At 49.7% G+C, this 26,491-nt stretch overlaps 1 protein-coding gene across 4 annotated transcripts in view; it reads left to right on the forward strand.

Moving 5' to 3' along the window:
- SRPX (sushi repeat containing protein X-linked) overlaps positions 1-26,491 on the forward strand; it is a 149,114-nt gene that overhangs the window by 50,965 nt on the left and 71,658 nt on the right. For all 4 annotated transcript variants that reach the window (XM_058184458.1, XM_058184457.1, XM_058184455.1 and 1 more), the window contains 2 exons: positions 12,240-12,431; positions 15,159-15,335. In XM_058184458.1, the coding sequence (XP_058040441.1) occupies positions 12,240-12,431; positions 15,159-15,335 (369 nt within the window). The remainder of the gene's footprint in view (positions 1-12,239; positions 12,432-15,158; positions 15,336-26,491) is intronic.

Consider the following 26,491-nt stretch of genomic DNA (forward strand, 5'->3'; position numbering starts at 1 on the left):
ACAGTACTGCACTCTAACCACTGCACCACCGTGCTCATTTAACAGTACATCTCATCATGGCCCCCACTTATCTTCGGTATCATTTACATACATCAAATCAGATTACAAATATTATTATTAATCCTATATTATCTCCACAATATATCAATTGTAATAATTAAAATCTTCACTTTACCTTACTTATATCAAATAACATTATTGAAATTACACCTATAACTTATCCAAAATATATCAGTTATAACAATTAAATTCTAGTTAACCATGTAACAACATTACATCACATTTATATCCAAAATAAATCATTTACAAAAATTAACCATAATCATATATAGTAAAATTAAACATTCTCACTCCCCTTATTTTCTATCTTACACATTTTCCACCATCTATTCACCATTCAACTTAACATCTATCGATAAAGGGTTCCCAATCTTTAATACATTAGTGTAGAAATCTCGTGCTTTAAAAACTGTATTAAGAAAATACTTTCTTCCTTTATAATTCACTGTTAAGCCAGCTGGAATCTCCCATCTAAAATATATCTGATGTTTCTTAAGCTCATCCACTAAAAAGGCAAATTCTTTTCTCTTTCTTAACATTTTAGGAGGAATTTCCTTCATCATTATTATATCTTGTCCTAGTATTTGAAATTTATTTTTATAAAATGCTTGCAAAATTCCATACCTAATCTTCTTATTTATAAAATAAATAATCACATCTCTCGGTAAACACTTCTGCCTTGCCAACCAAGAATTAACACGATAATTTTTTTCAATATTAACTTCAAAATCTTCTGGTTCCACTCCATCTATCTGAACAAAGGCCTGAATAAAAATCTCTTTCAAATTTTCTTCCTTACATTCTTTTAATCCCCTCACCCTTATAGCATATTCCATTAATTTATATTGTAATATAACCCTTTCTTCATCTGCCCTATCTACCTTAACCTGAATATCATCTATTTTATTTTCTAAATTCAAATTAATTTGAACTTCATCTATTTTCCTTTGCAAATCTAAATTAATTTGGTTAATTTCTTCCAGTCTTTCCTCTGTTTGAATACTAGATAGCAATAATGGATTAATTGATTCCTTTAATTTTTTCATCTCCCTCCTCTGTTCTTCCACCATATCTTTAAAATCCAATATTTCTTTCTCCCTTTCATCAAATTTTTGATCTATTTCTGAAAGATGAACCTCCATAAGCTCCTGTAAAAAATTCCTTAAGCCAACTTTAATATCTTCTTTCAATTTCTGTATCTGAAGTGAGGAAATTTCCAGTATTTTAGAAGTAGTTAAATCTCTTTGCTTGAAAGCCATTTTTAAACTAAGTAATACTAAGAAGAAGGGGGGGGGAAAAAGAAAAAGAAAAAAGAAAAATTCCATTTAAAAAAATATCTTGTTATATTCTTCTTAAAGGTTCCACGCCAGCAACTGTAAGAAGCATTTCCTTAACTTTCACTTTCGATATACAAAACGCCATTTACTTGCAATACACAAAACGCCATTTCCTTTCATCATCTCCAATCTTGACTACGAATACATTCTCTATCAGGGAGTTAAAATCTTGTTACAATCAAATGCTAACGCTCCAGTTTTCAGCTCTGTCCGCGTTAGAGTCCTTCAATAATCCATTTCAGTCGTGGAGATGGACGCTGCGTTTTGTTCTGCCATTTGGCAAAAGTGTTCCGGATTCTGGAGCTTTTTTTTCGGGCTATAGAAGGAGCGTTCCCATCAAGCTACCAGGAATCTTCCTGGTGCTTTCCTGGGGCTCTACTTCAGCCCGAATGCTCACCTCCCCCTCTTTGCCTGAGGGAAGAGATTTCCAAGTTGCTTGACAGCAGATTAACACTGTCTAAGCGGCTCTACAGAATCACACGGAACTGGCGGTCTGAGATAGCCCGCCATTAACGAAGCGGAGCCACCCGGAAGCCCATCATGGTCCCCACTTGAAGTGATTATTGTGGTTTGGGGTCTTCAGTGGATAAGTCCCAAGGCAGACAATATTCTTAGAGTAGAAAGTTCTTGGGGGATCTGATGAGCTTTGGTTTCTAATTGTTTTGGTGTATGGGACGATTACTGCCCATGCAAAGAAAAAGTCATGAGACAAAGTTAATTGGAAAACAGAATTTTGCTTAGAGCATGTTCGTGTGTGTGTGTGTGTTCTGTTTCCCTCCCCCAATACTCCCAACAAAGAGTCAGTCAAAGGCCTTCTCTTCTAATTTAATTACATAGATAAATGTCCTGGCCACGTCTACTCACGGGTCTGCCAAGTCTCTGGAGATAACGAGGAAATTATAGATAAGGCCAGAATTACTCACGAATATATTCTTCCCTCCATTGATATAGTTTGCCCGCGCAAATTCATTGCTTTGTCCAAGACAAAAAACCAGGAAGTCCCGCCTCCTATTTATAGTCTCTGCAGATGTCACTGCATGACAATCATTACTTGGCTTTATCCCAACACTGCTTCTGCTGCGCGCGCCGGTCACATCTGCGCAGTCTTGCATCACTCCAAAACTGTTCTTGGGGCGTTGCCAAATCAGAAGAAGGCTCGGGAGAATCAGGCCTTGCCGGCCCCTCCTCCTCCCTTTGAGTGGGTGCCAGGGAGGGAGAGGGCCCAAGAGAAGCAGGCCTTGCCAGGTCTTCTCCCTCACTTTCTGAATCATCCGAGTCCAGGAGTCTGGGTCCAGGAACCTGGGTCACAACACTATCCCTCACCGCAGGACCCTTCCCCCAGGGCTGACGATCGGGATGCGGTCGGGCTGGGTTCTGCTCATGGAAGGCCTGCACCAGGTCAGGGGCATGAACGTCGGAGGCATCTACCCAGGAGAAATCAGTCCCATATCCCTTCCACGCGATCAAATATTGGAAACAACCCTTCAGCCAGCGGGAGTCTCGTACGCTGTGGACTTCGTATTCCTCCGACCCGTCCTCGACGACGGTGACGGGTGCTGTTGGGCACCAAAGGGGACTCGGTGTGGCCTCAGGAACCAGAAGGGACCGGTGAAAGACAGGGTGGATCCGCATGGATCGTGGCAGGGTCAGTCGGTAGGCTACCGGGTTGATGACTGCCTAGACAGGGAACGGGCCGATGAATTAGTGGTCCAACTTCTTTACTGGGCGGTCAGACGGGAGGTGTTTGGTGGAGAGCCACACCCGGTCTCCGACCGCCAGCGGGGGCGTTGCGCGTCGGGAGCAGTCGGCGGACCGTTTGTAGTTCTCCTTTGCCCAATCCAGCTGCTGAGGTACCAACTGTTGGACCGCATGCAATTCCGTCAGGAAGGTCTGCGTTTCGGGAACAGGAGAGTCCAGTGATGCCAGAGGGAAGAGCCGCAGATGGTATCCCACATTGGCAAAGAACGGGGTCATCTATTGTGACCCAGGTTCCTGGACCCGGACTCCTGGACTCGGATGATTCAGAAAGTGAGGGAGAAGACCTGGCAAGCCCTGCTTCTCTTGAGCCCTCTCCCTCCCTGGCACCCACTCAAAGGGAGGAGGAGGGGCCGGCAAGGCCTGATTCTCTGGAGACTTCTTCTGATTTGGCAACGCCCCAAGAACAGTTTTGGAGTGATGCAGATCGGCAGATGTGCGGCGGCTACCGCTGAGAAGCTGTGTTGACGGGTAATGATTGCCATGCAGTGACATCTGCAGAGACTATAAATAGGAGGCGGGACTTCCTGGTTTTTTGTCTTGGACAAAGCAATGAATTTACGCGGGCAAACTGTATCAATGGAGGGAAGAATATATTCGTGAGTAATTCTGGCCTTATCTATCATTTCCTCGTTATCTCCAGAAACTTGGCAGGCCCGTGGGTAGACGTGGCCAGGACATTATCTATGTAAATAAATTAGAAAAGGAGGCCTCTGACTGACTCTTTGCTGGGAGCATTGGGGGGAGGGAAACATAACATCATCTGAGTAGAGGTGTGCTGAGAGTTGTTAAAAGCAAACTCTGCCAGGGACAGGTAATCGGCCCAGTTGTCCTGCTGCTGGTTGATGAAGCAACGGAGATACTGTTCCAGGATACCGATGACCTTCTCTGTACCCCCGTCGGTCTCCAGATGGTGCGATGATGACAGACACACCTGCACCTCCAACGCGGCCATCAGGCTCTTCCAGAAGCGAGCTGTGAACTGAACTCTGCGGTCCGAAACCACCCTTTCCGGTAGACCGTGGAGGCGGAAGATGTGCTGCAGGAAGAGACGGGCCGTTTTTGCGGCTGTGGGCAGTCCACGGCATGGGATGAAGTGTGCCATCTTGGTGAGCATGTCCACCACCAGCACCGTGGTGAACCCAGAGGACGGCGGCAGGTCCGTCAGGAAGTCCATGGAGATCGCCCCCCAGGGTCTGTCAGGTGTCGGCAAGAGCTGGAGGAGCCCGGGAGGGGCCCCCGTGGCGGCCTTGGCTTGCCAGCACGGTACGCAGGATGTCATGTAGGCATGTACATCATGCCACACTCGGGGCCACCAAAAGGTCCGTGTCACCAGATGGAGGGTCTTGAAGAACCCAAAATGTCCTGCTGCAGGGTTGTCGTGGCACTGGGTCATGACAAGGGCTCGGAGTGGTCCTGTGGGCATATATAATCGCCCCCGAAACTTGAGTAAGTCCTCCTCCAAGGTCCAAGGAGACGCGGGCCCACCTCCGTTCTCCTTTGCTGCGACCAGGCGTCCTGGCGCTGCGCCTCTCGGACCTGGGCCCGCAAGTCCACTGGTTCCTATGCTGCAGCCAAGGCTTCTGCCGGCAGCACCGTCCGTGGAGGAAGGGGATCCTTGGCGCAGAGGTACTCCGGCTTGCGGGACAGGGCATCCGCCCTCCGGTTGTGACCGTTGGGAATGTAGGTCACGCGGAAGTTGAACCAGGCAAAGAACAACGACCACCGGATCTGCCGCTGGTTCACCTTCCGAGCTGTGGTGAGGTGCTCGAGATTCCGATGGTCGGTTCGGACCTCCACCTGATGTCGGGCCCCCTCCAGATGGTGTCGCCAAGCCTCGAATGCAGCCTTGATAGCCAGCAACTCTTTTTCCCAGATGGTGTAGTTGTGCTCGGAAGGATTGAGTTTCCGGAAGTAGTAAGCACAGGGAAAAAATGTGCCGCCATTCGTCGGAGCCTGTAGCAGCACCGCTCCCAGAGCCACATTGGACGCATCCGTCTCCATCACAAAAGGCCGGAGCGGGTCGGGATGCCTCAGGACGGGTTCCGTGACGAAGGCTTTCTTGAGGGCTTTGAATGCTTCTTGCTGTGGGGGACCCCACCGGAACGTGATCTTCTTCCTGAGGAGCTGGGTAAGTGGAGCCGTCAGTGTGGCGAAGGCCGGGATGAAGGTCCGGTAGTAGTTGGCGAAGCCCAGCAGGCGCTGAACATCCTTCACCCGACGAGGGGCTTCCCAGCTACACAAAGCTTCTACTTTGCATGGGTCCATGGCTATGCCCTCGGGCGAGATGATATGCCTGAGGAATTCTATGGAAGTCCGGAAGAAGACGCATTTCTTCAGCTTCGCATTGAGTTGTTGCTCCCGCAAGCGTTGCAGAACCAGACCGATGTGTCGAAGGTGGCTTTCCCTGGACCGGGAGTAAATCAGGATGTCGTACAGGTAGATCACCACGAACCGATCCAACATGTCTTGGAACACGTCGTTCATGAACTGTTGGAAAACGGCGGGAGCATTGGTCAACCCAAATGGCATGACAGCGTATTCGTAGTGTCCGTATCGGGTGCCGAATGCCGTCTTCCATTCGTCTCCTCGCATCCGCACCAGGTTGTAGGCCCCCCGGAGATCGAGCTTGGTGAAGATCATGGCCTCCCGCAACCTCTCCAGCATCTCCGGGATGAGCGGCAGGGGGTAGCGATTCCGCACTGTAATGTTTTTTAGCCGGTGTTAATCACAGCACAGGCGCAAGTCCGCTGTCTTCTTCTTCACGAAGAGGACCAGGGCCGAGAGAGGGGACATTGAAGGCCGGATGAACCCTCGGGCCAGATTTTTGTCCAGGAAGTCCCTGAGGGTGGCCAACTCGGGCTCCGACATGGAATACAGGCGTCCCACAGGCAGTGGTCCGTTGGGCAGAAGGTCCACGGGGCAATCGTAGGGCTGATGCGGGGGTAGTCGGTCTGCCTCCTTCTCGCTGAACACATCGGCGAAGTCCATCAGCTCAGGAGGCAAGGAGATGGCAGCAGTGGGGACGTTCTGGCCGGCACAGGTGTGGCAGATGTGGTCGATGCACTGCAGACTCGGGAAAGAGATGGCGTTCCGTGACCAGGCCACCTGAGGATTGTGGGTCCGAATCCAGGCCAACCCAAGGACCAAGGGAAAATGAAGGTCCGCTATGACATAAAACTGGATCGCCTCATGGTCCCTAATAGCCAGGCGCAAAGGCTGGGTGGCGAATTTAATGGGGCCGGACACCAGTTCTCGTCCATAAATTGTCTCTACCCACATCGGAGGGTTCACCGGAACCACGGGGACCACAAACTGGGTCACAAAGGCCTGGTCCATAAAGTTTGTTGTGGCCCCTGAGTCCACCAGTGCATGTGCCTGGAGCCTGTCTGACTGGTTCCCCAACTATATCCGTGTGTCCAGAATCAGATGCCGAGGGGGCCCAGAGTCTACTTCTGCAACGTCCAGTGGGGGCTTAGTACGTGCCCGACCTAGGGTTTCCCCGAGGTCGGGCCTGCTCCGTTTCCCAATTGGTCACGCTGTGATTCGGGGACCGGCGTGCGTGCCCTACTTCGCTTTCTGGAGCAAAAAGCGGCGAAGTGGCTGGGTTCCCCACAGTACAGGCACAATCCCCCTTGGCGCCTATGGTTCCGCTCCTGGGCTGTCAGGCGAGGTCTGGCCGCTCCCAACTCCATGGGCTCTTCCGCACCGGGTACAAAACATGGGGCGACCCGGGGTGCTGGTCGCGCAGGAAGCGGGGGTGCAGATGTCGATGGCGGGTCCCGGGGGGCGCGCTGGGGCAGTCGCCGTTGCAGACAGGCATTGAGGCGGAGACAAAGGGGCACCAGGTTGTTGAGGGTCCGCGGCACCTCCACCCGGGCCAGCTCGTCTTGCAGTTCCTCTGAGAGTCCCTCCTGGAACGTGTCCACCAGCGCTGCATCATTTCAGTCAGAGTCCTTGCACAAAAGGCGAAATTCGGCGATGTACTCCTGCAGGGGGCGTTTCCCTTGACGGAGTTCCTTAAGGCGCCTGGTTGCCGTCAGCATCCGAACGGGGTCCTTGTACATGATGTGCAGGTGCTGCCAAAGACGCTGTTGGTCTGCCAGCAGGGGGCTGTCCTGGAGCAAGAGGGGCGTGGCCCATCAGGCAGCCGAGCCGGAAAGAAGGTTAATCACGAAGGCCACCTTAGCCCGGTCGTCTGGGAAATCCTCTGGCCGCATAGCCATGTAGAGCTGGCACTGTCCCAAGAAGGTCGGGAACATCTCAGGCTGCCCAGAAAACTTATCCGGCACTGTTATCGGGACAAAATGTTCTGTTTCCCTCCCCCAATACTCCCAACAAAGTGTCAGTCAAAGGCCTTCTCTTCTAATTTAATTACATAGATAAATGTCCTGGCCACGTCTACCCACGGGCCTGCCAAGTCTCTGGAGATAACAAGGAAATTATAGATAAGGCCAGAATTACTCACAAATATATTCTTCCCTCCATTGATACAGTTTGCCTGCGCAAATTCATTGCTTTGTCCAAGACAAAAAACCAGGAAGTCCCGCCTCCTATTTATAGTCTCTGCAGATGTCACTGCATGACCATCATTCCTTGGCTTTGTCCCAACGCTTCCTCTGCTGGTCACATCTGCGCAGTCACATCTGCGCAGTCTTGCATCACTCCAAAACTGTTCTTGGGGCGTTGCCAAATCAGAAGAAGGCTCGGGAGAATCAAGCCTTGCCGGCCCCTCCTCCTCCCTTTGAGTGGGTGCCAGGGAGGGAGAGGGCCCAAGAGAAACATGCCTTGCCAGGTCTTCTCCCTCACTTTCTGAATCATCCGAATCCAGGAGTCTGGGTCCAGGAACCTGGGTCACAACACTCTGTTTGTGTTTGTGTGTGTGTGTGTGTGTGTGTGTGTGTGTGTGTGTATGATAACTTAATAAAAAGAATAATAAGTATGCTAAGAAAGTAAATTAAGGAAATAATGCACATTATTCTGGTGTACCAAATCAGTCTGATGCCATTCAAATGAGTCCCAGGATTTTTGGACAATCTTTTGTCATGCAATTAGCAGGTTTTGATATCACATACCAATTTATAAATTCTAAGCCTTAAATGTCAATATAATTCCACATCAATATATTATTATTATAGTCCTGTATGCTTTAAAGCACATTTTCAAGCAGGCAGCAGGACAGTTTGAGGATGATGGTACATTCTCTCTATGGACCTTTTTCCTGCTTTAGAGTTAGTCCTTTTCCTGTGTGAAAGTTTGACATATACCGTATGTGTTTAAGGGAGTCTGCTGCATGTGAACCTCCTGCATGCTGTGTAACTGTAACATTTTTTCCCCAAGTTTTTTATTTTTTTACAAACATATCAACGTGTGAACAGTGAGTGTCATGCATTTTAGTACAAATATAATATTGATAATATTTACTATATTTGACAAGCTTATATAGTTCTGGTTAATAGTACATCTATTTTTGTTGAGTTATAATCTTTATTAAGTTATTCAGTATTTCAATACGTTATTTTTATGCCAATCACCATGTTCTGAGTGTCATTCCTTTTAATATAAATAAAATATTATTAATCATATTTGTTATATTTAGCAAGGTTATATGATTCTAATAATACATATATTTATGTTGTTATAATCTTCAATTATTTAGTTATTCAATATTTCAATATGTTATTTTTATGCCAATCACCATATTATTCAAGATACTTAATAATACCATCGTTCAAATTTTTATTTCCCCTCTTGTTATTACTTCATCTTACTATATAAAAAAGTGAATTCCATTAATCCCCCCTAGTTTCCATCCCTATTCTAACTTTTAATTATGCCACTATTATATTTAAAAATATTCCCTTTCTATCCATCGTCTCTTGCCCGCTTTAAAGCTTTTTTTGTCCATTTCTTAGCTTGCCTCCCATATTCCCCTCTTGGATCTTTATCTCTATCTGCTTCCACGTCTTGGCCAATAATTTTAAACATTTTCCCGTCTCTGCGTTTTCCATTGTTTAGTTTTCAAAATATCTAAACTTGCCCCTATCTCTCTTTCAAAAAAGTCTTCCTGCAACTCCAGTTCCTTTTTTAATTCCCTTGAAATACTCTCCCCTCAGCTTATTTCATCAGTCATTATTATTTTTGTTTTTATTTCCTTGTCATCTTGTTTTATTTGTTGGTTATCTGTTCTGTTTTTTCATCTACTCTTTCAATTGGCTCCTTCTCTTCCTGGGCATCTTGGTCACTCCTTGTCCTTTGTATCATGTTTTCCAGCTTTCCATCTATGCTCTGCATTTTATTCATAATTTCCTTGTAGCTTCTTGTCAAAGTATCCTTAATACTTTGAATTAACGACACTGTTTCTTCCCAAATTCCACTGTTTCTTCCTGGTGGAGCATCTCTTAGTTTTATTTTGTCCCTCTTTTATCCAATAATAATAAAACCTAAAATCACTTCTCAAAAAGTTCAATATTTAGAAATCTTTATATCCCAACCTGATCCTCTGCATAGAACCAAAAAACCTTCATAAGTCCCTCCATAAATTCAGTCTTGTGTTGTAGCCTTCAGGGGTCATTTTAATAATAATGTCTTTCTTATTCTCACATTTCAATCTCTAATAGCCAAGTATTTCCAGGATTTTGGGAATGTGTTATGCCTTCCTTTTGTCAGCAGGTGGCACTCTTAAGTCAAATTTCAGTATTAACCAGTTTTAACAAATTTTAATAGTAACAATCAAAAATATAAAGATGATATTAGTTTTTTAAGTAAAATGCCTATCCAAAACAACAATATTTTATCAAATATTTTATCAAAGCAGTCAATTTAGCCATCTCTGCTAATTCCATCAGCTTTTGCAACCATTTATCATTGTAGGGATTTAAAGCAGTGGTGAAATTCTCCGCAGATTTCCACTGGTTTGCTGCCTGCGCGCTGCGTGCCAAACACACATTGCAAGCATGCATGCACACTGCACACCAAAAGCACATTGTGCGCACATGCACAGTGCATGCCAAAAACATGCGCACACATCTGCAGTTCACACTGAGTGCACGCTGCGTATGTGCTCACGTGCAGTGCTTACCAAACACTTGTTTCACATGGAAAAAGGAGGCTTAACAAGGTAAGTAGAACAGTGAGGGGGGGGGGACAGCTGTGCCGCACAATTTAGATTCACTAGAAAGCAGGATTTCCTGCTTTCTAGCAAATATAAATCACACGTCACAGCTGATCGTCGGAAATACCGGTTCATCTGAACCGGTAGCTTTTTTTTTTACTACTGGTTTGTCGGAACCTGTAGCTTTTATCACTACTGGTTCGCCCAAACTAGTGTGCGAACCAGTAGCATTTCACCACTGGATTAAAGTGTCCTTCCATTTTTGTGCATAAAGCAATCTTGCTGCCATCAACATATATAATTGTGATGGCAAACCTATGGCACACATGCCACAGGTGGCATGCAGAGCCCTCTCTGTGAGCATGTGAGCCATCACCCAGCTCAGCTGCACTGTGCATGCAGGCACGGTTCCCATTGGCCAGCTGTTTTTTGGATCTGCCCTGCAAGCGGGAGACACGTGTAGGGACCTACCTTTCTCCTCACTTTCTGCTGCCTGTGCCTTCCCAGATCTCTGGAGATTCCCCTCCCAGCACTGTTTTGGGAGGTGAGGCTTTCCCCTCACTCCCAGCCATTTTGGAGGCCTCCCCCGCAGCTGTTTTGGAAGGCAAAGCCTTCCCCCCCCCTTCCCAGCTGTTTTAGGAGGCAAAGGCTTCCCTCCCCCCCAGCCATTTTGGGAGCCAAAGGCTTCCCCCCCCTTCTCAGCCATTTTGGGAGTCAAAGACTCCCGCCCTCCCTTGCTGTTTTAGGATGTGAGGCCAAAAGGGGGGGTCGCCTGCACATGCGCGGGGCGAGCAGGGTCATTTGTGCATGGGGAGGTTTTGTGCGCATGCGGGGGTCACTCGCATATGTAGGGGCGGGGCATGTGGAGTGGCATTGCATTATGGGTATGGGCACGTAGGCACGTGCTTTTGGCACCTGAAAAAAAGGTTAGCCATCACTGATATATAACGTTAAAGTTCTACTTTTTTTCCTAAGACTTTTTCCATTAAACCTAAAAGAAAAGTTTCTGGTTTTATCTTTATATTCACTTTAAGAATCTTCTGTATTAGAAAATGAATCTTACTCCAATATTTCCTCGTTTTATCACATGTCGACCATAAATGATATAAAGTCCCTTCTTTAGATTTGCATTTCCAGCTTTCATTTGAAATAACCTTTATACATTCTTGATAATTTATCTGGTGTTAAATACCAATGATACATCATCTTACAAAATTTTTCTTTTAAACTGTAATTTAGTGTAAATTTTAAACCTTTCATCCATATATTTTCCCATTGTTCAAGCTTTACATTATATCCAAAGTTCCTTGCCCACTGAATCACACAATGTTTTACATATTCACTTTCCAAATTCAAATTCAATAATATTTTATATTATTAGCAATGATATGTTCATCACTACCACACAGTAGGATTTCCAATTCATTTTTAAAAGAGTCAAATCCATAGCTCCTTTTTTCTAATTTAAATCTTTCTTTCAATTGTAAATATGTAAACCAGTGGCAGACATGTCCTTCTGATTCTAGCTCTTCCTTAGACTTGAGGATAGGATCAACAAAATTAAAATTTATTATTTTACCATAAGTCTACCTGTCGGGCTCTGCATTTTGATGCAAATTCAAACCACTTTTTTTTTTGAAAGAGAAAAAAGTATTTATTGTAACTGGCCAGTTGGTGGCAGATTTATTTCATAACAGGAAACTAAGGTGGCAGTCTTTATGTCAGTACAAATTGCTGGTTTTAATAGTTTAGTATTTGTATAATTTTTTAATATAATAATTCCTGGAACAAACAGGGAAAGTCATAGTTTTAGGTTCTATAATGTTGGAGAGTGAGGCCTTTTGCTGATATAGTTTCTTTTTTCCTGTGTAACTGCATGGTCTTCTTTTCCCCCCACATGAGCTGCATAATTAAATTAATTATACTGTTCTTATTTCCTTTGTTGGTTTTTGTTGTGTGGTTTCTCTTTCTAGATATACCATGGTGCTCACCTATCAAGGTAAAAAATGGTTATGCAAATTGCAGAAATCCCCAGGAAGGGCATTACAGAAATGTTTTGGGGACTACATGTGACATTCATTGTCAGAAAGGTTATGGACTGAATGGTCCTCAGCATCTTATTTGCCAGTCAAACAAACGCTGGTCTGGGAAAGTTCTCTGCAAACGTAAGTGGCTCATTTTTTCCTGAAGATTTGCTTTCAAGTTCTTTGCTTCTGATTCTGTTGCTCTTGACCATTAAAATTGAATTTTAGTAGGGCTCTTAGTTTAGTTAGTGTTTTAGCAGAATAAAAATTAGTTATGGAATTCTTTGCTCATACAGAAGAAACAATAACTTTAGCATTGGAGGTTTTTCTATGCTAGTTAAACAGTTGACAGTGTTCAGTTTATACAACAGAATACTTTTTTTAGTCTTCCTATATATTCCAAATGGAAGAATTTATGTGAGGTTTTTTAATTGCATTGGCAGTATTTGTTGTAATTAATTTCATTTATGTCCCTGTATAGTTATATAGGCTGCTTTAAATATATGCACATGGGTGGGGGGGTGTAGAGCTGAAATTGCAGGAAGAATGGCGAGCTTTTACAGGGCTCTGTGTTAAGCCGCCATATTCAATTGGACTCAATTGGATCCAAACTACCTTGGAGAGGTGGTGGAGGTAGTGGGGGAAGTTTCGCTGATCACAGGGAGGCTGCAAACTCACGGTTTGATCCTGGAAAGCTCCTCATCCTGATGGGGGGTGGGAAAAAGACGGCCATTAAGCTGGCCAGACCAAGGCTGTGACAGCTCCAATGAAAGCACAATAAAAGAGATGAGCAGAAAACAGTGTGTATGATCTGGGTGAGCTATTCTTAATTTTAAACTCCTGTTGAGGAATTTACCCCAGAATTAACATCTTTCTGAAAACGAGACTAAAAGAGAGGAGATGGTTTTTATTCACTCCTCTAGAATGGCGGCGACTAAATACATGAGCTGCTGACAGACCTGAGCGAAGGAGAAGAAAGTACTTGGTAAAAATAGACTTTTAACGGGTTGGAGTTCCAGGTGGTTTGCTTGCAGATATTTTGCCAGCTTTATGGATATTTAAGATACCATTTGATATATAATACATATTGTAATCCTAGAAAATGAACTTTGCAAAAGTGAAAGTTGGATGTGGATTCGGGTGAAAGTGGAGAAATAGAGTAAGGGTAACCTGCTGGTGGAACCGGTCAAGCAAAGGGAGAAGACCCTGAATAGTCTGATGCAATACAAAAGGCTTGGGTTCTTTGGAACTGAACTGAGCTGATAAAATTAATTGGATGCTGTTCTATGGAATTAATATCTGCAAACTGCTTACACTGGATACTTAGAAACAGATGGGGAAGACATAGAAATTTGTCCTTGAGATCATTTGACTCTGTGGATTACAAATACATTGGACAGAGTGAAATTTGGACTCAGTTTGAAGCTAAGTGGAGACTTTTTGAACTGCTGAATAGAGGTGATGTGCAACTAATGGTTTTTGTGTGTGTGTGTGTGCCTTGCAGATTACACATACCATTTCCTACAAGAAGAATAAGTGAATTAAGAGGGATATTGAAGAGACTATCTGGACATTTAGATACAATTTGTGTGGAATTAAGGGTTAAAATTAAAGTTAGAAGATAGTGAAATTAATTGAGGATTGAAAGGGAGGGGAAAAATTGTGGGGGAAAGAGCATTACTGGTTAATATTAAAAAGGGCACAAAGAGGGAGTGGAGAATCTGGGAGAAACTTTAAGGATGGTGGGCACCTTATCTAAAGTTGCTGATACTATTGACAAAGTTCAAAATGTCAAATTCAAACCTATCTAAATTAGGGGAAAAAACTGGATCGGCACCATCATCTGCCCCATCATCCGCCCCATCATCAGCAACATCAAGCCCTTCAAATTAAAGGTCGATTGACAACTTAATTCAACAGGAAAAAATGAATACAATTCAAAAAGATATCCAAACATTGTTCCAATTGCTGTTTCTCTTTGTTTCTGACCATCCATGCTGCACCATGTAAAAGCAAGGCAGCAGTAAAATTATTTCCTGTTCAGAGCTCAGTTTCTTTATGGAAAATCACTGACCTTTTGCTTCTGCATGTTGCAAATATCTCATTTCCACAGAGAATTACAAAGGATACCTTTCAGAACCCTCAGTATATCTCTATCCCCATGCTCTAGTTTAATCCAGATTGCTCTAGCTATAGTCAAGCATAAATAAGCAACCTTAAGGATTGCAGGCAAAATGAGGAAGTCACCTGCTATGAGTGAAGGTAAATAGATCCACTCTAAGAAAATTAAGTGGATTGTTTGGAAGTTTAGCAATTTTTCCCACCTGGGAATCAGGGGAATAAATTGTAGTTGAAAGCTTTTCTCCTTCTGAATTTTAAAGGATCATTGTTTCATGCAGTGCCATAACGAAATTCAAGACAATGTATTGTTTGTTTAGCAACCAATCAAACTTCAAACTAATCAAGCACTATGAGGTATGAGACCCTTCAACTTTCCAGTAAGAATTGGAGGGATATGGTAAATTCTGGAAGGATCTGTGGCCACAAATTTACTTCACCTCAATTGTTCTACAATACAGATTCCTTTATAAGAAATGCATCTGCCTTTGTAGACTAGAAATGATAGAAAATGCTACCCATGTTTTATTCCGCTATACCTTCTATAGAAATTACTACATCAAGTACTGTATATTACAACCTTTCTGTTGCATCATCCAGCCAATCAGACTACTTCTGTGTCTCTATCTGCTTTCACATAAAAATGATTTTGTTACTCATGATGTTGTAAAATGTAGTGCAGTATAATGTAGAGCCTGATAGGAAGTAATAATTATATCGTCAGTGATTAATGTTGATTCTCTCTTACAGAAAAACGCTGCCCAACACTTTCTATGCCACTTAATGGAGGATTCAAGTGTGTCGATGGTGCATACTTTAATTCCAGGTGTGAGTATTATTGCTCACCAGGATATCAGTTAAAAGGAGATAGAGTAGTACAATGTATGGATAATAAAGCGTGGAGCGGAAGACCAGCTTCTTGTGTTGGTAAGTTGAAAATCATGATGATACACCATTGCGTTTGGAGAGTTGTAAGAGCAGTGGTGGGCTTCAAAATTTTTAACAACCGGTTTTCTGCCCTAATGACTGGCTGGGAGGGCATGGCTGGGTGGTCATGTGGTTGGGTGAGCGTGGCCAACTCGACATCACTTCTTTGCCTAAAAAAGATATACCAAAAGGTAGTTTATTATTTTGTGCATTTAATACTTAAGCACAATAAAAGATGTACACAAAACAATAAAAAAGATACACAAATACTTAGATAAGAACAATAAAAGTGTTATTCAACTTTAAAGTATTTCCAAATTGCTGTGTCATTGGCATCCTCACTGTCACTTTTTCTTCAGTCTTAACCCCTGAGCATCATCGGCTGTCTGATGTGCTTGCAACCATTTTTTGACTGTAGGAATAGGGTCCCATTCTATTAGAGGTAGGCCAATTAAACTAATGGTCATTAGGTTTGTTATGTTGGAAACAGGTGACTTTTCTTCTCTGAATATACGATGTTCATTTTAGAAAAAACCCTTTCCACTTCTGCTGAACTTATAGCAATTGTTCTGACAATATTTTTAGCTTTTGAATACTGGCAGGAATTGTATATTTCTGGGAATTTTCCACAAAATCTCGATAATTGTTAATATTAATTTTGTAATTAAAGATGTCACTAAATGCAAGCAATTGTTCTTCAGCTGCTTTCCATGGAACCACCACTTCTTCAATATTCCAGTAATTTGGCTCCAAAAAGTTGAGGAATTATAAATTAGTTCTGTCTTACAATTGGCTACCTGTTTTTAAATGTTCACAGTCCACTAGTCTTTTCTTCAAATTTGTACAATGCTTTCTAAAAGTCTTTCCTGAGACAAACTAACAAATTGATGATTTTTGAAGGTTTCTGAAATAATTAATCCATCGACTTTTTTTCGTATGCACCCTTTCCCTTTCTAAGCATTTCAAATACTTTAATTTATCTTATGACAAGTTTTTCAGCCTTTATGATATCTACATTTCTTGCTTGCAGTGCATTTGAAAGAAGAGAAATTCCATTTAGAATGTCAATCATCAATGCCAAATCAGTCATAAAATATATATTTTCAAGATGAGCAGCCATACCTAGGTACTTTTCATTTGAATGAAAATACTGATGTAGCAATGGATAAGCTCTCCAGACAGCCAGGGTTGACCTTAAACTACAGGCAGCCCATTTTGGTCCCAAAGCTCTTCCAATCTTTATAATTTCAATCCCAAATTGTTCAGATATTTTGAAAAGTTCAGCTTGGCTCTTATTGGATTGATGAAAAATAGTGTATATCTTATCAATAAAATTTTTTAAATGATTTACTTGCTTTATTTCCTTTATCAAATCATCTAAAACAATTTGGAGTCAATCGGGGTGGGATTCAAATTTTTTTACTACTGGTTCTGTGGGTGTGGCTTGGTGGACATGGCTTGGTGGGGGTCATGTGACTGAGTGGGCGTGGCCAGCTCACCATCATTCACGGGAAGATGGGGTTGCACCTTGCTGTGAGTAACACTGAGTTGGCCACGCCCAGTCAGTCACATGACCCCCCACCACCAAGCCATGTCCACCAAGCCATGTCCACGGAACCGGCAGAAAAGTTTGGCCAAAACTTCTAGCTTTCAATCTGGCTGCTTCTCTCCTCCTTCTTGGCCTCATACACACAGAACAAACAGACACAGGGACAGGGACTCACCCATGCACTGTCTCCTCGCAGAAGGTCCCAGTGCCATGAGAAGACTTGGCCAAACTTTTCTGCCTCCCTTCGCAGCAGAGCTGCTCGGAAGGCAGCTCCTGCGGCCTGTCCCTTTATAGTCCCCACTTCCCCCTGCATCAAAGTACCTTGAAGGGACATACCACAGTGGCTGCTTTCCAAGCATCTTTGCTGTGATGCCATCCTTCTGGTGCAGCAGGCCATTCTCCTGGCTGGGTCTGGCAGTGGAGTGCGGCCATGCATGTGCACCAGCAAGCAATAGGGTGCACGTGCATGGCCGGCATGAAGAACAGGGCAGCGACGGTGGCAACGGGACTTCAGGCTTCTTTTTCGGCCTATAGTTTTGGTTAGTTTTCAGCGCAAGAAGCCTGTAGCCACCGCCTCTTTGCCACCCAGAAGCAAACTGGCAACAGCATCTGGAGCTTCTCATGCCGAAAAAGAGATGGTGGCTTCAAGCTTCTTGCACTGAAAACTACCAAAAACTACAGGCCAAAAAGAGGTCCGAAGTCATGTTACCACCGTCGCTGCCCTGTTCTTTGCACTGACCATGCACATGCATCCCATCGCCGCCGGTGCCGCTCTTGGCCAGACCCGGCCAGGAGAATGGCCTGCTGTGCCGGAGGGATGGTGTTGCAGCAGAGCTGCTTGAAAGGCAGCCAAAAACTACCAGTGGCTCAAGGCTTCTTGCGAAAGATGGCCAAGCCTCGCCCTGTTCCCCCCCACCAAGACACAGACGAAGGTGAGTGAGTCGGAGGGCAAGCAGGCAGCATGTGGGCAGAGGCCCTGGAGAAGGCCAGTGTTGTGGCTCCAGCAACCCCCCCCCCGGGCCTGGCCCCCTGCCAGAGAATGACTCAGAGAGTGAGGGGGAAGGGCCATCAAGGCTCCCTTCTGCAGGGCCAGCTTCCCTGGCTCAGCTCTAGGAGCCAGAGGCAGGTCAAGTGGAAGAGGTGACGAGGCTTCTGTCTCCTGTATCTCCCCCTGCCCAGGAAATGCTTCCAGACCCAGCTGAGGACAATCAGTGTGGTTAGATCCCAGATTTCGTAGACAAGAGAGGCGGAAACAATAGAAGCAGGGGTGGGGCAGGTCGAGAAAGTGCTGAGTCACAGAGCCACACCCCACAGGGTATAAAAGAAGGAGGGGCTGCTATACTGCTTTGTGACGAACAGATCAAACTGCCTGAAGAGAACTTGAGCTGAAGTGCTGTTTATTCCTGACTTCTTGGTTGACACGCCGGCATCAAGAAAGATAACAGAAAAACCTTGGCAGATGCTTGCTGGGTTGCTGCCAGAGCTGATAGCTGCCGTGGACTTAATTGCCGGCTAATTGAGTCATTTCTTGTGCCTCCCGGACTGAGGTGGGGGGGACAGAATATCTTGTTCGTCACCCAAACGAAACCATCTTCTTATCAAGATAGACTTGCAAAAGCTGCAGCAGCTGCTCCAGCAACTTCAAGTTGACAATCAAAGGCTGCAGCAGCAAGTCACTCACCTGACAGCACACGTTGCTGCCTGGAATGCTCCTGCAGCCTCGTCTCCCCCCTCTCCTCCCATTCCTCGTCACAAGTGCCCGGTGCCTGAGAAGTTTTCTGGGCAGCTGGAGATGTTCCCGGCCTTCATGGCACAGTGTCAGCTCTTCATGGCGATGTGGCCGGAGGACTTCGCAAATGAGTGGGCCAAGGTGGCATTCGTCATGAACTTTCTGTCCGGCTCGGCTGCCCAATGGGCCACGCCCCTAGTGCTGCAGAACAGCTCCTTGATGGCAGACTACCAGAGGTTTTGGCGGCAACTGCGCCTCATGTATGAGGACCCCGTTTGGACCCTAACGGCCACCAGGCGCTTATGGGACCTCCGGCAAGGGAAGCGCCCCCTACCGGAATACATCGCCGAATTTCGCCTGGTTTGCAAACACGTGGATTGGAACAATGCGGCGCGGGCGGACGTGTTCCAGAGGGGCCTCTCGGAGGAGCTCCTGGACAAGCTGGCCCGGGTGGAGGCACCGCAGACCCTCAAGGATCTGGTGCCCCTCTGCCTGCATCTCGACGCCCGTCTCCAACGATGCCCGTCCCATCACCCCCCCAGAACCGATGACAACAGCTGCGCTCCTGCGTTCCGTGCCAACCCCATCCCGGGCCGCCCTGCGCTCTGTGGCTGCTACGGAGGAGCCCATGGAGTTAGGAGCGGCCAGACCTGGTCTGACGGTCGAGGACCGGAGCCGGAGGCACCAAGGGGGATTGTGTTTGTACTGCGGGGAGCCCGGCCATTTCACTTGCCCAAGGAAGTGCGGTGGGATGCGCACGTCTGTCCCCGAATCCCAACGTGACCAGTCAGGAAACGGGGCAGGCCCGGCCTTGGGGAAACCCTAGGTCAGGCACGTACCAAGCCCCTGTCGTGTCCTAGTCCTCCGCTGACGGCCGGGTCAGGGAAATCCGAATCAGGCGTGCCTCTGCAGCTCTGCCAAAGTCCTAGCAAAGTCCTCAGGGCAGGCAGGAGACCAGAAAGTGACTTCAGCAAGATATGTTTAGACTTTGCCTGACTCAGAGAATGCCAGAAAGCAGATCCTTTATATAGGCCATGGGGTGTGGCTCCATGACTCAGCACTTATCCAGGCCTGCCCCTCCCTTCCTTCTGTTGCCTCCGCCTATCAAGTCTTCTGACGCGAGGGTCACTCCAGTCGGCAGCTGTTGGCAATAGACCTCCCTCAGGCTCACATGCTGTGGAGGAGGGGGAGGGGTCTAGTTGCTCCGTTTGCCTGGGCATGGAGCCAGAGCTGGGGGCTGGAGGTATTTCTTCCTCTTCAGCCTGTCTGGGCATGGAGCCAGAGCTGGGGGCTGGAGGTATTTCTTCCTCTTCAGCCTGTCTGGGCATGGAGCCAGGGCTGGGGCCGGGAGGCATACTAGAACATTCCTCCGTGTTCGGAAGCAGATAAGAAGACCCCGGCTGAGATGAGATTGGACGAGCCACAACACTATCCCTAACCGCAGGGCCCTTCCCCCGGGGCTGACGATCGGGATACGGTCAGGCCGGGTTCTGCTAGTGGAAGGCCCACACCAGGTCCGAGGCGTGGACGTCGGAGGTGTCGACCCAGGTGAACTCAGTCCCGTACCCTTGCCCTCCCCTCCGGTGCCCAGCGCCGCCCGTCGCTGTCGACGAGGACAGGGTGGAGGAGTACAAGGGCACCGGAGGGGAGATGGCGGGGCCTCAGGGACCAGCAAGGACCGGTGGAAGACGGGATGGATCCGCATGGAATGTGGCAGGGTCAGCCGGTAGGCCACCGGATTGATGACCGCCTCGACGGGGAACGGACCGATGAACCGGTGGTCCAGTTTCTTCGCCGGTCGGTCGGACGGGAGATGCTTTGTGGAGAGCCACACGTGGTCTCCGACCACCAGCGGGGGTGTTGCCCGTCGGGAACGATCGGCGACCCGCTTGTAGTCCTCCTTCGCCCGATTCAGCTGCCAACTCACCATCTGCTGGACCGCGTGCAACTCGGAGAGAAAGGACTGTGTCTCGGGAACCGGGGAGTCCGGGGGCACCAGAGGGAAGAGCCGCAGATGGTACCCAAGTTGGCCAGGAACGGGGTGGTCTGGGTGGAGGTGTGTTGGGAGTTGTTGAAGGCGAACTCCGCCAGGGACAGGTAATCGGCCCAGTTGTCCTGCTGCTGGTTCACGAAGCACCGTAGGTACTGCTCCAGGACGCCAATGACCTTCTCTGTCCCGCCGTCGGTCTCTGGATGGTGCGCCGACGACAGGCACACCTGCACCTCCAATGCGGCCATCAAGCTCTTCCAAAAGCGAGCCGTGAACTGCGCCCCACGGTCCGACACCACCCTGTCCGGCAGACCGTGGAGGCGGAAGACGTGTTGCAAGAAGAGACAGGCCGTCTTGGTGGCGGTGGGCAGCCCGCAGCACGGGATGAAGTGTGCCATCTTGGTGAGCATGTCCACCACCACCAGCACCGTGGTGAACCCCGAGGACGGCAGCAGGTCTGTCAGGAAGTCCATGGAAATCACCCCCCAGGGTCTGTCAGGAGTCGGCAAGGGCTGGAGGAGCCCGGGAGGGGCCCCCGTGGCGGCCTTGGCTTGCCGGCACGGCACGCAGGACGTCACGTAGGCATGGACGTCATGCTGCACCCGGGGCCACCAGAAGGTCCGTGTCACCAGGTTGAGAGTCTTGAAAAACCCGAAATGGCCCGCGGCAGGGTTGTCGTGGCACTGGGCCAGGACGAGGTACCGGAGCGGTCCCGTGGGCACATACAACCGCCCCCGGAACTTGAGTACGTTGTCTTCCAATGTCCACGGAGACGTGGGGCCCGCCTCTGCTCGCTGCTGCTGAGACCAGGCGTCTTGGTGCTGCGCCTCTCGCACCCAGGCCCGTAAGTCTACCGGTTCCCGGGCAGCGGCCAAGGCTTCCGCCGACAGTACTGTCCGTGGAGGAAGAGGGTCTTGGGCGCTCAGGTACTCCGGCTTACGGGACAGGGTGTCCGCCCTCCAGTTGTGGCCGCTGGGGATATAGGTTACGCGGAAGTTGAACCGGGCGAAGAACAGCGACCACCGGATCTACCGCTGGTTCAACTTCCGAGCCGTGGTGAGATGTTCGAGGTACCGATGGTCCGTTCGGACCTCCACCTGATGCCGGGCCCCCTCCAGGTGGTGCCACCACGCCTCGAACACGGCCTTGATAGCCAGGAACTCCTTTTCCCAGATGGTATAGTTGCGCTCGGAAGAGTTGAGCTTCCGCGAGTAGTACGCGCAGGGAAAAAGAATGCCGCCATCCGCCGGGGCCTGTAGCAGCACCGGTCCGAGGGCGACATTGGAGGCGTCCGTCTCCACCACGAAAGGCCGGTGCGGGTCGGGATGTCGCAGGACGGGCTCCGTGACGAAAGCCTTTTTGAGAGCCGTGAAGGCTTCCTCCTGTGGGGGACCCCACCGGAACGGGACCTTCTTCTGGAGGAGCTGGGTGAGCGGAGCCGTCAGCGTGGCGAAGCCCGGGATGAAGGTCCGATAGTAATTGGCGAAGCCCAGCAGCCGCTGGACATCCTTCACCCGACGCGGGGCTTCCCAGCTGCTCAGGGCCTCCACCTTGCGTGGGTCCATGGCGATCCCCTCGGGTGAGAGGATGTACCCGAGGAACTCGATGGACGTCCAGAGGAAAAAGCACTTCTCCAGCTTGGCGTAGAGCTGGTGCTCCCGCAGGCGCTGCAGGACCAGGTGGAGGTGCTGGAGGTGACTTTCCCTGGACCGGGAGTAGACCAGGATGTCGCCAGGTAGATCACCACGTACCGATCCAACATGTCCCGGAACACATCGTTCATAAAATGTTGGAAGACGGCGGGGGCGTTGGTCAGCCCGAACGGCATGACTGTGTACTCGTAGTGTCCGTACCGGGTGCCAAATGCCGTCTTCCACTCGTCCCCTTCACGCATCCGCACCAGGTTGTAGGCCCCCCGGAGATCGAGCTTGGTAATGATGGAGGCCTCCCGCAGCCGGTCCATCAGCTCCGGGATGAGCGGCAGGGGGTAGTGATTCCGCACTGTGATGGCGTTCAGCCGGCGGTAGTCGCAACACAGGCGCAAATCCCCCGTCTTCTTTTTCACGAAGAGGACCGGGGCCGACAGAGGGGACTTGGAAGGCCAGATGAACCCTCGGGCCAGATTTTTGTCCAGAAAGTCCCTGAGGGCGGCCAACTTGGGCTCGGACATGGAATACAGGCGTCCCGTTGGCAGCGGGGCGCCGGGCTGCAGGTCCACGGGGCAGTCGTAGGGCTGGTGCGGGGGCAAGCGGTCCGCCTCCTTTTCGCTGAAGACGTCAGCGAAGTCCTGCAGCTCAGGGGGCACGGCGACGGTCGCGGTGAAGACGTCCTGGCCGGCGCAGGTGTGGCGGATGTGATCGACACACTGCAGGCTGGGAAACGAGATGGTGTTCCGCGACCAGGCCACCTGAGGGTTGTGAGTCCGCAGCCAGGCCAGTCCGAGGATCACCGGAAAGTGGAGGTCCGCCATTACGTACAAGCGAATCGCCTCCTCGTGGTCCCCGATGGCGAGGCGCAAGGGCTGCATGGCGAAGTTAATGGGTCCGGCCACCAGCTCCCTCCCGTCGATGGTCTCGACGCTCATCGGAGCGTACCAAGGGAACCCCAAAATGGTCCACAAAGGCCCGTTCCATAAAGTTCGTGGTGGCCCCCAAATCCACCAGCGCGTGCGCCGGGATCCCCTCCGGCCGGTCACCCACCCACACCTGGGTGTCCAAAATCAGGTGCCGAGGGGGCCCGGGGTCCACGTCGGCCATGCCTGGCGGGGGCTTGATCTGTGCCCGGCCTAAGGTTTCCCCGAGGCCGGGCCTGCCCCGTTTCCCGACTGGCCAGGGATTAGGGCATGCGGCAGCAAAATGGCCGGGCTCCCCACAGTACAAACACAGCCCCCCTTGGCGCCTCCGGCTCCGATCCTGGGCCGTCAGGCAAAACCTGGCCGCTCCTAACTCCATGGGCTCCGCGGCAGTGGCCACGAAGCGCGGGGTGGCCCGGAGCGGGGTCGGCACAGGTCGAGGGAGTGCGATGGTCTTTGACGGTTGCTGGAGATGGGTGGCGAGGCGCAGGCAGAGGAGCACCAGGTCAACGAGGGTCCGTGGCGCCTCCACCCGAGCCAGCTCGTCCTGGAGCTCTTCCGAAAGGCCCCTCTTGAACGCGTCCACCAGTGCCATGTCGTTCCAGTCCGAATCATGGCACAGCAACCGGAATTCCACGATGTACTCCCGGAGGGGGCGGGGCCCTTGTTGAATCTCTCCTAGGCGCCAAGCAGCCGTCTGGGCCCGCACGGGGTCCTCATACATTAGGCGTAGTTGCCCCCAGAACCCCTGGTAGTCCGCCAGCAAGGGGCTTTCCCTGAGCACCAAAGGCGTGGCCCACTGCGCAGCCTGGCCAGACAACAGGTTCATCACGAAGGCCACCCTGGCCCGGTCATCTGGAAAGTCCCCCGGCCGCATTGCCATGTAGGTCTGGCACTGGGCCATGAAGGCCGGGAACATCTCCATCCGTCCTGAGAACTTCTCCGGCACCGGTACCGGGCTGTGGCGCTGAGGAGGAGGAGGAGGAGGAGGTTGGACTGCTGGGGCATTCCCAGCAGCCAGTTGAGCAGTCAGCTGGGCGACTTGCTGTTGCAGTTGCTGGTTATCTGCTTGTAGCTGCTGCACAATCAGCGCCAGCTGTTGCTGATCCATCTTGTGGTGTAGATGTGTGGGAGTCAGGCAAGATGTCGTGTCCCACTCCTCCGATGATGGCCGGGTCAGGGAAATCCGAATCAGGCGTGCCTCTGCAGCTCTGCCAAAGTCCTAACAAAGTCCTCAGGGCAGGCAGGAGACCAGAAAGTGACTTCAGCAAGACTTTGCCTGACTCAGAGAATGCCAGAAAGCAGATCCTTTATATAGGCCATGGGGTGTGGCTCCATGACTCAGCACTTATCCGGGCCTGCCCCTCCCTTCCTTCTGTTGCCTCCGCCTATCAAGTCTTCTGACGCGAGGGTCACTCCAGTCGGCAGCTGTTGGCAATAGACCTTCCTCAGGCTCACATGCTGTCGAGGAGGGGGAGGGGTCTAGTTGCTCCGTTTGCCTGGGCATGGAGCCAGAGCTGGGGGCTGGAGGTATTTCTTCCTCTTCAGCCTGTCTGGGCATAGAGCCAGAGCTGGGGGCTGGACGTATTTCTTCCTCTTCAGCCTGTCTGGGCATGGAGCCAGGGCTGGGGCCGGAAGGCATACTAGAACATTCCTCCATGTTCGGAAGCAGATAAGAAGACCCCGGCTGAGATGAGATCGGACGAGACACAACAGCCCCCACCGGACGTTGTGGAAGTAGACCCTGGGCCCCTTCGGCACTTGATTTTGGACACCTGGGTGTGGTTGGGTAACCGGTCAGAGGGGATTCCAGCGCACGCACTGGTGGACACAGGGGCCATGACGAACTTTATGGACCGGCCCTTTGTGGACCATTTTGATGTCCCCTTGGTACCGGTGGACCCTCCGATGAGTGTCAAGATGATCGACGGGAGGGAACTGGTGGCCGGCCCCATTAAATGTGCCACTCAGCCTTTGCGCCTCGCCATTGGGGACCACAAGGAGGTGATCCAGTTTTATGTGACGGCGGACCTCCACTTCTCCGTAGTCCTTGGTCTGGCTTGGCTTCAGGCTCACAACCCTCAGGTGGCCTTGTTGCGGAACGCCATCTCATTCCCGAGCCTACAGTGCGTCAACCACATCCGCCACACCTGTGCCGGCCAGGACGTCTTCACCCCGGCCGTCTCTGTGCCTCCTGAGCTGACGGACATCGCCAATGAGTTCAGCGAGAAGGAGGCGGACTGATTACCCCCGCATTGGCCCTACGATTGCCCCGTGGACCTCCTGCCCAACGCCCCACTGCCTGTGGGATACCTGTACTCCATGTTGGAGCCCGAGTTGGCCGCCCTCGGGGCTTCCTGCACAAAAACCTGGCCTGAGGGTTCATCCGGCCTTCGAAGTCCCCTCTCTCGGCCCTGGTCCTCTTCGTGAAGAAGAAGACGGGGGATTTGCGTTTGTGCTGCGATTACCTCCAGCTGAATGCCATCAGAGTGTGGAATCGCTACCCCCTGCCGCTCATCCTGGAGCTGCTGGAGAGGTTGTGGGATGCCACGATCTTCACCAAGCTCGATCTCCAGGGGGCCTACAACCTGGTATGGATGCATGAGGGGGACGAATGGAAGACAGCATTCGGCACCCGGTACGGACATTACGAATACACCATCATGCCGTTTGGGCTGACCAACGCCCCCACCTTCTTCCAACACTTCATGAGTGACGTGTTCTGGGACATGTTGGATCAGTTCGTGGTGGTCTACTGGACAACATCCTGATCTACTCCCAGTCCAGGGAAAGCCACCTCCAGCACGTCTGTCCGGTTCTTCAACGCCTGCGGGAGCACCAGCTCTATGCGAAGCTAGAGAAGTGCTTCTTTTTCCGGACTTCCATAGAATTCCTCAGGCATATCATCTCGCCTGAAGGTATAGCCATGGACCCGCGCAAAGTGGAGGCTTTGTGTAGCTGGGAAGCCCCTCGTCGGGTGAAGGATCTTCAGCGACTGCTGGGCTTCGCCAATTATTACCGGACCTTCGTCCCGGGCTTTAGCACGCTGACATCTCCGCTCACCCAACTCCTCCAGAAGAAAGTCCCATTCTGGTGGGGTCCCCAGCAACAGGAGGCATTCGTGGCCCTCAAAAAAGCCTTCGTCACGGAACCCATTCTGAGGCACCCCAGCCCGCACCGGCCTTTCGTGGTGGAGATGGACGCGTCCAACGTGGCCCTTGGAGCGGTGCTGCTACAGGCCCCGGTGGATGGTGGCACTCTTTTTCCCTGCGCTTACTACTCCCGGAAACTCAATTCTTCCAAGTGCAACTACATC

Source organism: Ahaetulla prasina, chromosome 5 (assembly GCF_028640845.1).
Source record: "Ahaetulla prasina isolate Xishuangbanna chromosome 5, ASM2864084v1, whole genome shotgun sequence".
NCBI lineage: Eukaryota > Metazoa > Chordata > Lepidosauria > Squamata > Colubridae > Ahaetulla > Ahaetulla prasina.